General features: G+C 43.1%; 1 protein-coding gene across 2 annotated transcripts in view; it reads right to left on the bottom strand.

Moving 5' to 3' along the window:
- LOC114548448 (potassium voltage-gated channel subfamily C member 1) overlaps positions 1-16,689 on the bottom strand; it is a 51,684-nt gene extending 34,995 nt beyond the window's left edge. For both annotated transcript variants that reach the window (XM_028568413.1, XM_028568414.1), the window contains exons 1-2: positions 16,141-16,689; positions 8,191-8,878 (exon numbers count right to left, since the gene is read on the bottom strand). In XM_028568413.1, coding sequence (XP_028424214.1) covers positions 8,191-8,811 — 621 coding nt within the window. In that variant the 5' untranslated portion in view covers positions 8,812-8,878; positions 16,141-16,689. The remainder of the gene's footprint in view (positions 1-8,190; positions 8,879-16,140) is intronic.
- Between the last annotated feature and the right edge of the window lie 642 nt (positions 16,690-17,331).

The raw sequence follows: 17,331 nt of genomic DNA, 5'->3' as shown, positions 1-17,331 counted from the left end.
CAAGGAAGCAGATGGTCACACAGGAATTGTCCAAGTGACGCCCTCCAGTGTCATTTTCCAAGGGATTGAGCAGGGATAGAGTTTGACTGTTTAAGTGCCACAGGGTTAACGACAAGTGGCTGACTATAGACTACATGACAAAAAGTGTCGTGCAGAGCTAAAGTAATCCTTTTTTAAACATAAATGCCAAACTTTCCTTGGATTAAGATTCTTAATTATGAGGGTTTGCTGCTTTTCTTTGTGTTGTGTGAAAGTGAACTGCATATTTTTAGGTCTTTGGTGTTTGTCAGACAAAACAAGCCATTTGATGACATCCACTTGTGGCTTAAGAAATTGTAATGGCAATTTTTCCCAATTTTCTAACATTTATGTATTAATTCATTAATCGAGAAAATATTCCGTAGATTAACAATTTATAAGAAATAAATGTTAAGTTAAAAGTTAAGTAAAGATGAGGTTGGAAATGCTTGAAAATTAAGTTTTTGACATTTTATTTAAAAAATCACAAAATACTCAGCCACCATTATTCTGTAACATTATTTAATTGTATGATTGTGACATCATTAGTCGATTGACAGTAGCATTGCATTTCCCCCTACTCATTTCCTGGTTATACTTCTCCATAAACAACATGAAATCCAGGAGAGGGTTATCTTTTCCTGCTACAGATTTCCCACTGTGGTCAGAAAGCACAGGGGAGACACTTTGTTTCTCTCACTATGACTCTAGAGTCGCCACTCGCTCCGAAGCTAATCGCCGTCACTCTTCACTCGCTCTGCCACACACACACACACATCGGCCCTGCTAAGAGATTGACGCACACAACAACGCACAAGTAAAAACTTCAGGCCACTTACGTAGGCTACGGTAAAAGCTCTGCACGGAGGACCATAAATCAAGCTTCGTGCCTATTTTTGTATACTCCTGTGTGAATTAAATACTTAACAAATTAAAAGTACTGAACATTTCCCAGTTTATTAAGAACTTTAGTGCAAAATGAACATGCTAGGATCAGAATGTAAAGCGTTGTCCAAATGATGTAAGTATTGCATTAACGCAGTTCGGCCGCTGGTTTTTCAATATCCCGATAGAACAATATGAACGATATATATATATATATATATATATATATATATATATATATATATATATATATATATATATATATATATATATATATATATATATTTTTTTTTTTTTAACAATATATATTGCCCAGCCCTAGTATGTACGAATAAAACAAGCTCTGGTAACTTGCATTTCTCACTTTTTTTTTGTTAGTTATTTATTTAACAATAAACTGATTAGTATATAATAAAAAAGTATTAGTTTTCAGCCCTAAAAGTAATGACTGATTGGGAAGCTTGTTTGTAATATCATATTTCAGCTAATTAACATTCAGTTTGTTGGTCTATGTCTTTGTTAAAGGCATGTATTTGGAACATTGGCATGTGTGAGAGTGATCTGCGGGGTTACATGTGGAGGCGTGTCAGATTAAGTGATTTATCTGTGTGCTGTAAGTGAGAACGCTCAGCTGAATGGTTTATGGGCAGCTACGCTTACAGAGTATGGGCCAGTGTGTAAAGGTGAGCGTACTGAGAGTGATTTATGTTCAGCCAGGTGTTGGAGGGGGTCAAATGTAAGATGCATGTTGTAATGAAAGTGGGTAAATGTGTTTCTATACCACATTAAGTCTTTCTTTAGTTACAGTATGTGCTGGATATTGCTCATGAATAATTGACAAGCTTGATGCAGTGAAAGAATTTTTGATTCAGCACGCAATTAAAGCTCCTTATTCTCTGCGAGTATAAGTACACTGTGTACTGGTTTGTTTACATATACTGTACATGTGCTTGTGTGTGTGGTGGTCTGTGCAACTATAATACACACAATATACTGCTCTCTCATGTGACTTGACAAGATTTGCCCCATTTAGAGAATTCAGACTCCCACCACTGTAATCGGCTCTGGCACCGTGTGAGTTCTCCACCATGCCAGTGTCCTGAATCATTTCAATTCCAGTGCATAAGCGCCAAATGTCCAGGGTTAACCACAAGGTCCAACTAATTGACTGTCAGTACAGTGGTGTGGAGCGCTGATTCAGCACTTAACCAGCATGGCTAAATGGACCAAGGAGGAGGAAGAAGAAAGGGACTTGGAGTGTTAGGAAAGCAATTTTTGCAACATAATCACACAACATGTTAAATGCTTCTGTCTGAAATGTAATGCGATATGTTGACATTTTGGAAAATACGCTTATTCGCTCTTTTGCCAAGAGTTAGATGAGAAGATCAATACCACTCTCATGTCCGTACGGTAAATATGTAGCTGGAGCCAGCAGCTGCTTAGCACAGCTTAGCTGGAAACAGCTAGCTTAGCTCTGTCCAAAGGTAACACAATTTACCTACCAGCACCTTTAATGCTCATTAACACTTTATATCTCATTTATTTCATATGTAGAAAAGACCTAAGTGTAAAAATGACACTTTTCTGTGGGTTATGTGCCTAACTATTTCTTGCCTCTGAGCAGTTGCCAGGCAACCAGGAGACTCCAGGAAGTTACTGGTCCTGGCCAAAAACATCGTGGGGCACATGAAAATTGCAAATTCACTTCATTTTTTCTAAGGAGCAAGGCTAGCTGTTTCTAGTCTTTGTGCTAAGCTAACCTGCTGCTGGCTGTAGCTCCATATTCACCATATAGATATAAGTGGTATCCATCCTCTCATCTAACTCAAGAAAGTGAATATGTCTAGTTCCCAAAATGTTGAACTATCCATTTAACAGTAATACTAGTTCAGCTTTTTTTTTGGGGTCCACCATAGGATAAGATGAACCACGACAGCAATTCCATAACACCCAGAATATATGAAATGTATTCACAATAAATACATGTAGTTTTGTAGTAATACTACTTCAAATCAAACTGCTCCAAATGCTGTTTTTACACCTTTAAAGTGCTTCTTACGTATTTAACACAGAGCTCATGTCTCTGCCCTTGTTATGAGACAACAAGCATTTATCCAGTAAAGTGTCGTCAACAGTCATTGCTCAAGTTACAAGGCAGCAAACGGAAGGACTGTGACTTCAGAGGATGCAAACACAACATGAGACGGTCTGTGGTACAACACATTGTCAGGGAAAATTGAAACCGAACACAATACATTTAGCTATTGCAGGCACAGGAGAGGCAGGTTGACTAATTATCATGCCTGTGCCAGAAGCTAACAGTTTACCTTAATAAACTTGGTGAGCACTTAAGAATATCTCCCTCCATCCTTTTTTTCCTCTGTCAAGACAGGTTTGGTGCTTCATCTATTTTCAGATTTGTGTTTTATAAGTATTGCTTATGCGCTGAATGGTCATACAAGTACATCCTCTGACCAGTAATGGAGGAATAGATTTGCCACAGGCGAATGAATTAAGGCCTCCTTTCCCTCTCTTTGCTATTTTCAGATGCAGTCCACAGGGAAAGGCACAAGAATGGAAGTGGGAAATAGGCCTTTCAGCGGGGTCGGGTTTGAATGGAAACAACTTGGAAACATGAATACCAAACCCCACTGCTGAAAGTAAAGGTTTAATGCAACACGCTTAAGACCTTTTCGTCACAAAACAGCACCATCATTTCTATTTCACATCATCCCCAACAGCGGGACGCTGCTGAGGGACGCTAAAGCTCTGAAGATGTTTATACACTAAGGAGAAGGACGTCTCTGTTGCAGTTTTAGGGTGAGCTGCACCTTTTTTAAGATACAGGTGACAGCTGTGATGTTAACTCTTCCTGGAGTGTGATGGGTGAACATAAGTAATGGAGGAATAAGGCAAGGTAGAGTCCAGGGTTTGCTGTCCTGCACAAACAATTAACAGTCACATTCACCACAGTTCCCATTAAGCTCCCGACCAGAGTCAGGAGGTACTGGGTGGAATGATGTGGCTCTGGGGCAAACAAAACTAGTGCAATAAAAGTGACCTAGTATATAGTATAAATGAGTGTCTGAAACTGTCAAAATCTGCTACTGTCAAAATCAAAAGAAGACCGCAGCATGCTTTATTGAAAACGACGCAGGTGTTTTAAGTGGCCAGTTGGAGAAGTAAAAATGTTTGTCTTTCCAAACCCACACGGACTCATCTTGTCCGTTTCTGCCCGGCAACGACCTGTTCTGAGGTCGTACAGCACAGCGGCAGGTCACATTTGTGTTTATGACAGCATTGTGCGCTCCAACACCGAACACTGTGGAAAAAAGACACCAAACAATGAACCACAAGACATGACCTTCAGGGAGGGGGGCTCTGGACACAGTAACTACTCCCCTGAAATGAACAAAACATAAGCACATAAAGTCCGATTTGGAAAGGGGCAAAAGGGGCATCTTGTACATGCTGAGCTACAAATGGTGCTTTGTCAGGAGATTGCTGACAAAGACAACTGTGCCCTTCTGGTGCGAAACTGGAAGTGATCAAAACCCAGCTAAACCAGTGGGACGATATTATAGGACACCATACAGATAGTCAGCAGTGGATTTCATATGGCAAAGTAGACAATACAAATCCAGGTTTTAGAAAATTCCGCAGATTCAGATTTGTATTTACATTTACACTGTAGTAATGTACAGTATGTTACATTCACTCCACTTAATCTCTTTAATTCAGACTTTCAGTGTCCAAAATTGACTGCTTTATGACCACTTAAAGCTTCATCTTCATATTTGCATAACACCTGATAACATTTCAAAATTCCTTTCAGTAATTTTACTGGTAATTTTTTTCCAATTATTCCTTATCTTAAGGGTTGTTTTCTGACTTTGACCATTAAACAATATCTTCTTTATTTTAGTTTAACACCATATATTCAACCTGAGTGTCAAGTGCTAACATTAGATAAGCTTACCTCAGGTTCAATAACAAAACAACATACAAAACAATAACCACTGTTCATTGCTTTCTGGTGCATCCTTGGAAATGAAATTACGATAATGATAATTGTCATTCAAGCAGATTAGAGTTTAAAACAGTAAAAATCTTTAACAAATTAGATAAAATGGGCCAAGATCAAATAATGTCAGACATAATAGAACAGCTCTGTGTTGTCTTAGCTGCACTACAAAATCTATGTCAACCAGGCATGGATCACTAAAGAAATCAGATGCATTATCGTATTATATAACACTTCATCAAACCGAAACATATATATCCATAAATGTTATCAGTGGGTTAACGCTTGTGTTACCATCCAACAGAGCAGAATAAGCATTAGTCATTGTGAACATTCTCAGATTTGAAGAGGTGATAGAGAGAGAGAGAGAGAATGGCTTTAAAACAGACAAAAAGAGAAGATAATCAATTGATTGTCATCATTAGGCAGGCAGGAGGGACGGGGTAGGAAGGCTCAAGCCTTCACAGACAATCGAAGATGCTAAGATGAGGGTCCCCACCCCCTTCATGCAACGTCTTTCTCCCTGTGATTGTCACCTCCTCCCTGCTTATCTCAATACCCCTCTTCCTCCTTCTCCCCCTGTGTCGCTCTCAGGCTCCCCTTCAGTCCCAATTCCTTCCACTATCGCAGCCCTTCTCCATTTCCCTCGCTCCGTCTATCCCTTTCAATCCCACCCCACTCCACCTCTTTTCTCTTCCTCCAGTGCTCCCCCTCCTCTCTCCCGTGTCTACTGCAGCAGAAAAGCCAGCACAGACACCAGCATGTGTGTGTTTGTACATGTGTGTGCTGCTACGGTAGATCTACGAGTGAGCTTCACACGATCATGAGCTGAGAAGGAGGTGAAAAAAAGGAGCCCTGCATGTGTGTTGAACGCTCTGATCAAAACATTGATTGCCGATGCGTTACATCACAGCCATGCAAACAAAAAAAAAACTAAATCATTAGAGCAATGTCTCTCCTCCTGTCTCCCTGTATTTCTTCTCGTCTCCAGCTTCCTCCCTCTGTCTTTCTCTCTCTCATCTGTCTCATTGTATTTCCACAACAGCCTCTCATTTTTTTTTCCCTGTCCTAGACTCTTTCCATTTCTCTTTTCTCTTCACGTATAATTTGCATCTCTCAGGACCGTGAAGACCAAAAGGTTCTGCCGCGTTGGACAGAATACTTTGAGAAAGAGCGGGGGTGGGAATAAAACGAGTGATCTGGGTCACAACGCTGTTTGACGTATAGCGCTGGCTGTTAGACCTACAGAGAGAAACAGGGCTGCGTTCACCCACAAATAGAGCTGGTGTTGTGCAGAAATGAATCAAGCTACTACCTGTTCTGTACTCTGCATAACCCCAACGTGCTGTCACAAACACCACTATCTGCAACCATTACACTCAATGAATGTTGTTGTATGATTCATGAGATCTTGCCCACTGTAACCAGTGGATGTGGTGTAAAACTGAACATTACATAACATACAGCATTCTAGCTGCAAGGCAGCAGGTATACTGTAGCTGGCATCCAAGGTATGGCAATGCTACAAATGCTGCCTGCTCTTGCTGTATAATCATTCAGAATTCAGCACCAAATCCACTTTTCTTTACATAAACATGCAATTTTCTTGCCTTGCTCTTATCATATATACAATGTGATTAGAAAATCCAAACCCCAAAAGCTTTCTCCCTTTCATGCAACATTTGCACATTCTACAAATGACTACCCCACTATGAGTTGTTTTGTTGCATGGAATAGGGGTAGAGATGGGTTGGATAGTGAGAAATCAATCCAATTGGGATGAGAGTGACACTTAGAGAAGCACTTCTTGCCTGATCCCAAGTCCAGAGAGGCAGATTAGATGGCCTAAACCAGACTATCTGTCTGTCACAGCCCAACACTTTACCTTCCTTTGGAGGGAACTGAATCCAGGAATGCAGATCTATACCGTGTGCCAGAGGAGGTGTGTTTAGAAATAGAAAGTCGGAGCCTATGTGTGCAGCTATTGTATTTATCTGTGATTGTAGATACGGTATGTATTGCTGATTGTTCAGTGATATGTTTTAAATCTCTCTTTTTTTCACAGACAGTGAGCGATTTTCAGCGTGGTGGTGTGAACTGGCCACTGCAGTGTCTGCTGTCTGGATTTTGCATGTGCACCTACAGTGTGCATACATTCACGGTATCCATGAGTCTTCACACACCCTCATAACAGCGAAAATAGTACCAACAAAAGCAAAGACAGGGTGCAAGACAAGGATGATCAAACTATATCACTAAAACACAAATCAAAGCAGCTGTGATCAAGCAGCTGGATTTGTCTGTAACTGGAGGGTCTGAGAAAAAAAGCCTACTGTAACTGTTTTCATGTACTATGGATCAAAAACACAGTCAGGGGCACTTGTTACTCTTACACCTGTATGATCAAATGCCATCTAAGGTTTGCTTTTAAGAGGGAAATCATTAACTATTTACATGAAAACAATAATGGGTATTCCAAATTAGGAGCAAGTTGTGTGTAAAAGCAACACAATCCGTGCGTAAAAGCCATGTAGCATTCATCTGGGACAGGGGGAACTGGCAGAAAAAACAACCCAGCAGGCTGAATCAGTACCAAGGGCATATGTGGGGAAAGACATGCACTTCAACACTGGCGAATCGGCGTCGTATGAGCGTCATCAGTGCGGTGCTATAATAAATAAGAGTGCCATGAAATACGGCGCATTGATGTGCATCGTAAACTGACAAATGTTACCTAATGAAGGCGTTTGGATGCAGGAGGCGCAGCGGATGCCGCGTTCAGAGTAAGCTATGTATTAAACCTGCTCAAGTAGCAGAATACGGCGATATGAATTATGATACCAATAAAAACCGCATTCAGTGTGAATCCAGCTCGACTGAAACGTGTTATATCAAGTATAAGATGTTAGGTTATGTGTTGGACAAAAACCTTGGTTGTTATATCAACTAGTAGGCTATCCATCAATAGATATAGCTGCCATACCAATTTCCATTTTCCTTATGCTATCAGCATTAATTATTCAATATCAGTGAGTCTATATCATGCCATTTAATTCAAACTATCCTGTCAGGAATGACACACACAGTCAGACTGCAGATAATGAAGAGGGACTGATTTAAATGATGTGGACAGAACATTAACAAAACAAAGTTTAAAAAAACTTATCATGACTTGAGCAGTGCTCTGAGACATCGGGAGGCAGACTATGCAACAGTACAGAAACAAGTTGGTCCCTCCAGGAGAGACGGGGGTAACTCACCCGGGCATATTTGGAGGAATACGGGTCTTCAAACAGTGCCCATATTCGGGGCTGCCAGGTTTTCCACCAGCCCGCTTTCCTCGCGTCCTCCTGCATGCACAGTCTTTTCAAGTCCCCATCCGCACCGCCCAGCGCCGGTTCGTCGTCCGGCGCGTCCGGTTCTGGATTCTCGAAGCTGTCCAGCGCCTCCTCCGCATCCCGGTGCTGCCGGTAATTCATCCAGCAACACGCCTCCACGTCCGTCTCATCGATGCCCCAGAAAGCCAGCTCCTCTTCGAACAGGGGACCGCACACATCGTTTGGACAGTGCAACTTCCCAGTGCGGTAATAGTTGAGGATGAAGGAAAACACTGACGGGTGGCGGTCGAAGAAGAACTCGTCTAATTTGTGGTCGTAGTCGAAGTTGGTGAAAGCGTCCGGCTCGGTGAGCCACGATAAGCGGGTACCGGGCAACGTTTTTAGGGTGCTCCGGTAGGTTTCATGCCGCACCCCCCCGCAGTTTATCACGATTTTCTCGCTTTCCGACGGACAAGTCATGTCTGCGCTGTAACATGCTTTGTTGGACGACTTGTTCCCACCCTTGCGCCCTTTAAAAGAGGATACACACACCGAACTGAGCATAGAGGACCGGGGGGGAGGGAGAGGATGAGAGAAACCGAAGGGAGGAGGAGGGAGGAGTCTGAGGAGTCTGCGGGGAGAGAAAAAGGGCAGAATTTAAGCAGAAGGGAGAAATAGATGTGGATTATCAACATTGCAATACAAATTATGAACCACGCGCTAATACCAGCTGTATGTGCAATTATTCACTTGATAATCAACTGATGGAAGGGCACAAAACGACCTTGTGCAGGTGCAGTAAGGTGTGTGTGGGGGGGTGGCGGGGATGAACGGGGAAAAGTTGTTTTTAACAGCATCCTGAGCAGAAAGATGCTTTCAATTTATTAGTGCAACATATGAAAACAGGTAAGCACATTCATGAGTAGGTAAGCATCCTCACAGGCTGATTGTTGACACCCCAGAGATGAGAAGATGTATTTAGCTATTGTGATGTGATGTGGGGTCCCCACACTGTTACCATCCCTCAGTCCTTCGCTGAAATGTCATTCAGCCAATCTCTAAATTGATCTGGTCGATGCTCATGTCAGTGTTCATTCAAATCCTCTCCCTAATTAGGACACTGTGAGACTTGAGCATCCCCCCCCCTCCATCCCTCCCCACCTGCAACAACGCTGCTCTTTGCCTTGGCGCCCAAAACTGTGTGAGGAGGAAAGATGGGGAACCATCTCCCTGCTTCTTTTCTCCCCTTCCCCAAGAATGCCTCTCTGACATAAGGTGGCGCAGCACCGCGTTTGTTTTTGTGTATGAGCATATGTGAGTGTGTGAGTGTGTGTGTGTTAATTGCCTCCCGAGAGTGCGGTGTCCGTACTAATGTTAGATCTCCTCAATCAGCCTATGTGCGTGCTACACACACTGCTGCAGCCCCCTCCAACCGCACTGAGATTCATGCGAGGCACAATTATCTCAATGCTCTCTCTGCCATTTCTCCTTTGCAATATGTGTGTGTGTGTGTGTGTGTAAAGACATGTAGAGATAGAGAAAAGGGAGTGAGACAGGGAGGTTGGGGGGGGGGGGGGAGGCCATAAATCTGATTTTTAATGGAAGGATCGAAAAGGACAGGACAATCAGGAAAACAAGGCAGGCTCAGACAAAGACCTGAAGATGGGAACGAAAAGACAGAAAGAGAGAGATTTGGAGGGAAAGAAAGTGAATGCAGCACACTCACTACAGTGAACAGCTAATGTAATATTGTCTCTTTCCTATTAATGGAGGAAGAGAGAGTGTAGGGGGGAAAGGAAGAGCATTGAAAAGGAGAGTGCACTTTAACAGTGAATGAATTCTGCTGCAGTAAAAAGCCAGAGTTATTTGCTCTCTCTCTCCCGCCCAGCGAGGTCATGCGTTGCCATCCACGCGCACAGCAACAACAAAAAGCCCATACATTCACCACATCTATGTTGTTAACCTTTTTCCCTATTCAAAGAAATGCACCACTCTCCCCCTCCTCTCCTGTGAGCTCTCACTGGCCCTCCCCCTCTCCATCCTACTACTCTCTCTCCTTCACTTCCTCGCTCGCTCTCATATTCCGCATTAAGGAATCACATTTCATTGAAGGAGGAGAATCAAGGCTTCATTTCTTCCTCTTCTTCCTCTCAAAACACTGTCTTATTTCCCATCCAGTGCCCCTCTCTCATTCTTTTCTTCACTTCTGATCTTTCTCTCCCCCTCCCTCCCCCTTTTTTCCACTGCATTTTACTCTGATGCATCTTTTTATCCATTTCTCCCCTCTTTTGCTTCACTCATCCTCCTGTCCCATTCTTTCTCCTTCCCAAAGTAAGCTTCTCTTCACTTTGGGTCAACTCTCTCCTCTTACCCCTCAGACTTTGTAGACACTGCAGTCTTTCGTTCGTACTTGTTATTAGCGTTTACTCTGTTGTTTTGAAGGAACTTTTTGCTTACGGAAAAGTTTGCTGTCGCTCTTTTCTGTCAGATCTTATATTTACATTGAGTTTGTTTGTTTTTCAGATTTCTTTATCATTTTTTTTGTTTGTTTTTTAACGAAAATGTTTTTTTTTTCATTTTTGATGATCCTGGACTTGACAACACTCAGGTAAGGTCTACTAAGACCAACGCTTTTGCATGGGTATGCAGACCGAGTTTGGAAAGTATTGTGCGCAGCCGACTAAAACTAAAATGGATGTATTGTATGTGCACGGAACCAAACAATTCTAAAAGTCTTACATTTCTACTTTTCCCTGAAATATCCAAATTATTTGCCATGTTTTACTGCAGGAGCATCAAATCTGCTGGCTTGACAAAAAAAAAATCTGCATTGATGAGTTGTACTGCATCATTCTGCAGAAGTAGTTTAGTCTGCATTTTAGCAACTAAAAACTGTAGAAATAAGTGAAATTAAGACTAACTTAATTTAATATGGAAGCAATAAATTGCAATAAGTGAACAATTTGGAAGTGAGATCAGGCAGACAGAGAGTAAAAACATTTCTGTCCTGTGGGGCATTCCAGCAGGGACCGCTTGTGTTGTGGGAATGAATTATATTTCAGCACCATGGACAGCAGCGTTCTCTCTCTCTCTCGCTCTCTCTCTCTCTCTCTCTCTCTCTCTCTCTCTCTCTCTCTCTCTCTCTCTCTCTCTCTCTCTCTCTCTCTCTCTCTCTCTGGAACAAACTCCCCTCTAACGGGATACTAAACTTTCCAGAAGCAGCTTCTGTGATCTCAATTGTGGAACTTGTATCCCTTGGATGACTTTTGTTTTGGCTTCACTTTGTAACTCCCCCGCACCCCTTGCTTCTACTTCATAGGCAGCTGTAGTTTATTGGTGAACTGCTGAATATTTTATACATGGACAGCCACAAGTCTGTAACTGTGGTTAAATGCCTTTTTGTTCCCTCTGAGCCATGTGTGGTGAGCTTATTGATTTTATAAAATGTACTTTAGTATGCTTTTATGCATTCAAAACTAATTTGGAGGTTAATTGGGATATGGTGCTGTCCCCACCTTACCTCAAAACTACTCACTGTTCAATTTAAAAATGTAATGTTTAAAGTGAAAGTAGTTGTGAAACCGAGCAGATTACTGATCTTGGTGCTTTCTAACTGCATTTTAGGAGAATGTGCACAGTTTGAGGGTTTCATCTTAAAACGGTGGGAGTAAGCGCATCTCTTTAAGAGCCAGCCTCAGCACTTAACAGTAGAGAGCAGAGGGGGGAAATTATGAGGAGGAGAGGTATGGAGGGAGGGCTGAAGCTAAAGAAGGTGAACTGACGGTATAAAATGGAGGAAGGAAGTTGAGATTTAGTGAAGATAAAAAAAGCACAGAGGTGATAAGGAAGGCAGTAAGGGAGAAAGCATGAGAAACAGGCTAAAAACTGAAGTGGGAAGAGGAGGGGAGCAGAGAAGAGGAACAATCACCACCACCACCTCTCTTTCTCCTGCAGCATTTCCTGCCTTGGCCACCATGTCCTGTGCCACCCTGCTCCTACTGCACACTCACGGGGGGAAATATAGCGAGGAAGGGCGATACATGCACACACTCACCTGGCTGCAACAAACAGGCTAAGAAAAGCCTTTTGAGTGCGAAATTATGCTAAACCATTATGAACCTTTAGGGAGAGGAGATTATTTTGGCAGTGGACAGATAGAGAGAATGGCTCTGAGAAAGAGAGAGTGCACACGGCTGGTGCGCGAAGGCTGCACTGACGCTGATATATATTAGCAGAAACACTGCAGCAAGAGGGGGAGGGAGCATGGGATTATGGGATGCATTGACTGAGGTAGCAGCAGCAGTAACCGGGGGGAGGAGGTGAGCGCACGCTAGAGAGTGAGAGTGAGAGACGGAGAGAGAGAAGGCAAGGGAGGAATTTGGAGGAGCGCTGACTATGCGAAACAGACCCAGCAGTTGGCAGAAAAAGCAAAAACCTTTACCAATCACAGAGGGGGAGATAGGGAGATGAGATAGAGAAGGAGAGATGGTGAACAGAGAAGGAGAGAAAAGGATAGAAAGAGAGTGGGGGGGTAACAGAATGAGCAATCTTGGGGAAATGAAAGAGGAGGAAAAAAGGGTGGAGGAGGAGACAGAGAAGACAAAAAAAAGACCTTGCATTGGCTCAGGATAGCACCTGAATGCCTGTTAAGGTGTATGAGGAGGAGGAGGAGGGGGTGGGGGGGGTTGGAAATGGTCTGCAATACTAATAAGAGGAATGGAAACAGTGGATGGATAGGAGAAAGGAAGGAAAACACGTGTAGGGATGTAAAACATATATGCAGCTGAGCTGAGCAAATGTACCACTGGGGAAACGGAGGGCTTTGTAGGCAAGTGTGTAATGTATTTGTGTGTGTGTGTGTGTGTGTGTGTGTGTGTGTGTGTGTGTGTGTGTGTGTGAGTGTGAGAGAGAGAGAAAGAGAGATGGCAAGAATTACGTATGTGTTTCTGGTGCGCAGCCATTTTTTTCTCCCACCCGCTACCTCATCAAAGGATGTAACCACAAGGCTTCACGCTGTTCCACCCATATCACCTCCCTCCTTTCCTCATTCCTCTCCTCCTCATCTCTACCTTACCTCCCTCTTCTCCCTCTCTCTCACACTCCCCAGTGTTGAGGAGACCCCAACAGGAGAAAGAGAGGCATTGCAGCGCGGTGAAAGCACTGCGGTCACCTCCCCTTTTAGTGCGGTGTCACACCACATAGTGTCCTCTCCCCCCTCTAATTGTCATTGCACCTCATGGTGTATAGCTCTTTTTCTGGCAGGAGAAAAGAAGCCAAAAAAGGTGCACGCATGTGTGAGGATAGTGATGAGAGGTTTGATGATTCAAATGAATAAGAATGAAAATGAGATGAATATCATGAATGGATGGAGCCAAAAAAAAACAAACAGCATGCGTATGTAGAGAAAAACTGAGAACGAGGCCACACATGAGCCAGTAGCTCTGAGACAGCTAATGTACACAGACAGAGAACAAAAAAACCAAGGCATTTCTCACCATAATAAAGCTCACCAGTGGCCAATTTCCAGAACGTGAATTAAATAGCCAATCAATTTAGCAAGCAGAAAGGAAATGGCAACTCTTTTACTCAGCAACACCAGCATGGAGATCTCCAGGGGCTGACCAATCCACACATACTGCACCACCAACACACCCCTGGGAGTCTTGTGCATATTGGTCAATCACCCCCACCCCCAGAAGCTCTTGCTATGATGTGATCCCCTCCAGCCACCTTTTTTATGATAGAAAAAAAGAATCCTGCGCTCCTGGTTTGCTCCTTTTAGCTGGCTGGGGATGATTAATACATAAGGCCATTTTCAGGAATAGGCCAGCAGAAATGAAGCCTGTAATAGAGCTCTGAAAGCTCAGCCACTGTCCATGACTAAAATCTGTTCTGCACACTGGAGGATATATAAACGTTGAGATTTTTTGGATATATATGCCCATGGGTGAGACTTCACTAGTGACAGGAGAAGGCAGGGTGAAGGGAGTGATGGAAGGAAAGGTACTAAAGCTACCTTCAAGGAGCAATGATTGGTGTAGGTGAAACAGCACTTAGTGCAGGCAAAAAAAGAAAAGCCATGGGATAGTGTGTCATGTCGGGAAGGAACTCTATTTTTGGACCAGGATAAATCTGAGCTAATATCCCTCCGTATTTCAAATCTGGTTCTTAGAGAATTTAGGAGCAAATAGCTTTCACCTCCACACCTTCCCGACTCTCTATTAGGTCATTTAAACCGGTCTGCTCCTAATTAATGACGCTGGCCTTCCTGCATGATTAGGACCATTATGATCTGGCAGCAATGATGTGGTTCACGGGGCCAGCTACACAAACGGGACGAGGGAAAAAGTATTACTGCACTGTCTCCTGATCTGTGAACTATAGCCTGCAATTAGACATAAAGGAGGGGTAGGGAAGTCACAGATTAGACTCTCAACAGCCAGGGGGAGGAGGGAGAGAAGTTAGGTTTGAACATGCAGAATCAAATAAGAGGATGGGGGAACAAAGAGGAGGATGGAAGGTGAGCCTCAAGGTTAAGGATTTTTAACGTAGAGAATTTAAAAGGAGAATCAGCTCGATCGGGTAATGAATTAGTTGAAGGACAGAGGGAAAGTTATCTGAAGATGGCATGAGATGAGAGAGCAACCATCACGGCCAAGGAGAGAGGAAGGGTCAGAGGCAAGAACACACACAAACCCAGGACACGACAGATGCGTAGTTCAAGTACAGCCTCAAAATAGATGTATTCCCCCCTGTTGCTTAAACAGCAGCGTCCTCCTTTTGAGCCCCATCACTACTCTGCCAATCACATCCAATGACAGCATGCCACTCTCTCTGGTGGGGAGGCTTTTTTTGTTGCTTAAATTGAAGGGGTGTTTTCTGGGTTACCCTCAATCTAAAAATAGCGCCAGCTGTAGATTTATAATGCAGGATTGAGGAGGGGGGGAAGCAGGGAGAGAGCAAATGGAGGAAGAGAGTTCCCATTTGGGAAAGAGCACGCTGAAGCAAGTTGTCAGAAAAAAGCGAGGCATGCTCTTGAAAGTGACGGTGGAAGAGGCGTTAGTGGGGCGGGAAAGACCACGTCTAGACATTGAACTGCCCCTATAGACTTCCTGGATCTCAGTGTCCTTCCTGTGGTTCTGCTCCAATGCTCATCTCTTCCTCACACCACCTTCTCCTCTCCTTCGCTCATGTGTTTGTGTGTCAGCCCTCTTACCCTTCTCCTATGGTTCCTTTATCAAAACCTCCATTTTCAGGCCTTGACACTTCCCACAGTGCTAGCCACATCGCACAAATACACACACACACACACACTCAGACACAAACTGAAGGCACATGCTAGTAAAACAAATGCACAAAGCAATACAAACATGGAAACAGTTGCTCACGCAGACAGACACACAACAATGCTGAGAGGCATGCACGCACACACACACACACACACACACACACACACACACCCCTCAGATGCATGAAACTGCTCTGATCTAGTGGTGTAGATGGGGAAACACCCACCATTTGGGCAATAAGGAATGTTAGGATTTATAAAAAGGTTTTTAAATCAAATCTGAGTGTGTCAAAGTACAGCTCTCTTCGTATTATAGCAGCTAGAAATAATAATAAAAACACAGTAGGCTAAAGAGGTTTATGAATCCAATTTGAACATTTTCCATACATTCTGATTCCTCCGGATATTGATCAAAACACAAACAGGCTACAGAAAAAGAAATCTCAGTAATTGTGGATATAACGATACTTGTTGAATGTAGGCTAGACGCTTTTTCCCCCCTCTTTCTTTTAGAGCTGGCCAATGTATGCTCTGTTATTAGACGTGTAGCCGCAGAATAAAGCCACCAAAATACAGACATATACACAGACACGGTTAATACTCACTTGCTTTTGGTTCAGGTTCGTTTCGAGTGCGTGCAGAAACACGCACATCAAGCTTAAAAGATCAATCAAAATGTAGTTTTCTTTGTTACAACGCTCTTTCGTTTGGTTTTAGAGAGCATCCAGTTTCTCGCAGGCGGTTGATCTGTTTTTTATTCTCTCTCCCCCGATTATAATAAATGAAAATAGGATTGCGCGCGTCTGTTGCTGAAAATCTCGTTTTGACACCGTTATTGCCGAACGTTACACTAGCTTATGGTCATGCTGATGATGGCAACGGGATGAGTCTTTCGAATGACATGAAGCAGGAGTCCCCCTGAAAACTGGCTTTTATGCTATTTCCCTCGATTTCAGAGCCCTTGTCACTCCCACCTCTTTGTTATTGCCAAAAAAAATTGCCAGCTCTTGTTACAGTGTCTCTACGCTTCCAGGCGCAGGGTGTAGCTACCATTCAGCTCTTCCTCTGGCTCCCCCTGACAAATGTTTCAATGGAGATGCAGCCTGTAGACACATCTCTCTCTTTGCCTTTCCCTCTCTGTGTTCCTTTGGGGGAGCGTCACCTTCTGGACTATTTTTTTTTTTTTTTTTTCCTTCAGACGATACATGTGGGCGGATTAAAGAACAAGACAGAGGGGTGGGAGGACCCCGGTGAATAAAGAGGCTAATTTATCATATGGCTGCTGAACTTCATGAATACATAAGCTGTAAAAAAAAAAATAATAAAAAAGAAATACAAACAAACAATACAAAATACACACACCAGGGCTATAAGAGGAAAGGCTGTGTTGATGTATTATCATCTGTTTAATTGGTTGTGTACCACCACCCCAACCCAACCCCCTTCTTCTTCCTTACCCATTTACACAGCCCACACATGCTCACCCTGCTGGACGGACGCACAAACACCATTTTGTCTACAGGTTCCTTAACTCGGGCTGACATCAGCAGTCATGTGGTAGCAGAGGAGCGACCAGGGTTTTATGACCGTGAGTGTGGAGTAATATGTTCAGTAATAATAATAACAAGAAGAAAAACAGGAACACACACTGTTTGCTCTGAAGTCTGTTCTCAACAAAGGGATCTGTACAAAATGTCCCTATTTTAAGTCTTCAAACATGACAAGCTGCATTACCATAAAAACTAACACTGTTTTTTTTTTTTTTTTTTTTTGCAGGAGGCCTACATAGGTCGTTG

The sequence above is a fragment of the Perca flavescens genome, chromosome 21 (genome assembly GCF_004354835.1).
Source record: "Perca flavescens isolate YP-PL-M2 chromosome 21, PFLA_1.0, whole genome shotgun sequence".
NCBI classification, from domain to species: Eukaryota; Metazoa; Chordata; class Actinopteri; order Perciformes; family Percidae; genus Perca; species Perca flavescens.
The sequence above is the reverse complement of the archived record's forward strand: the minus strand, read 5'-3'. Positions and strand labels throughout refer to the sequence as shown.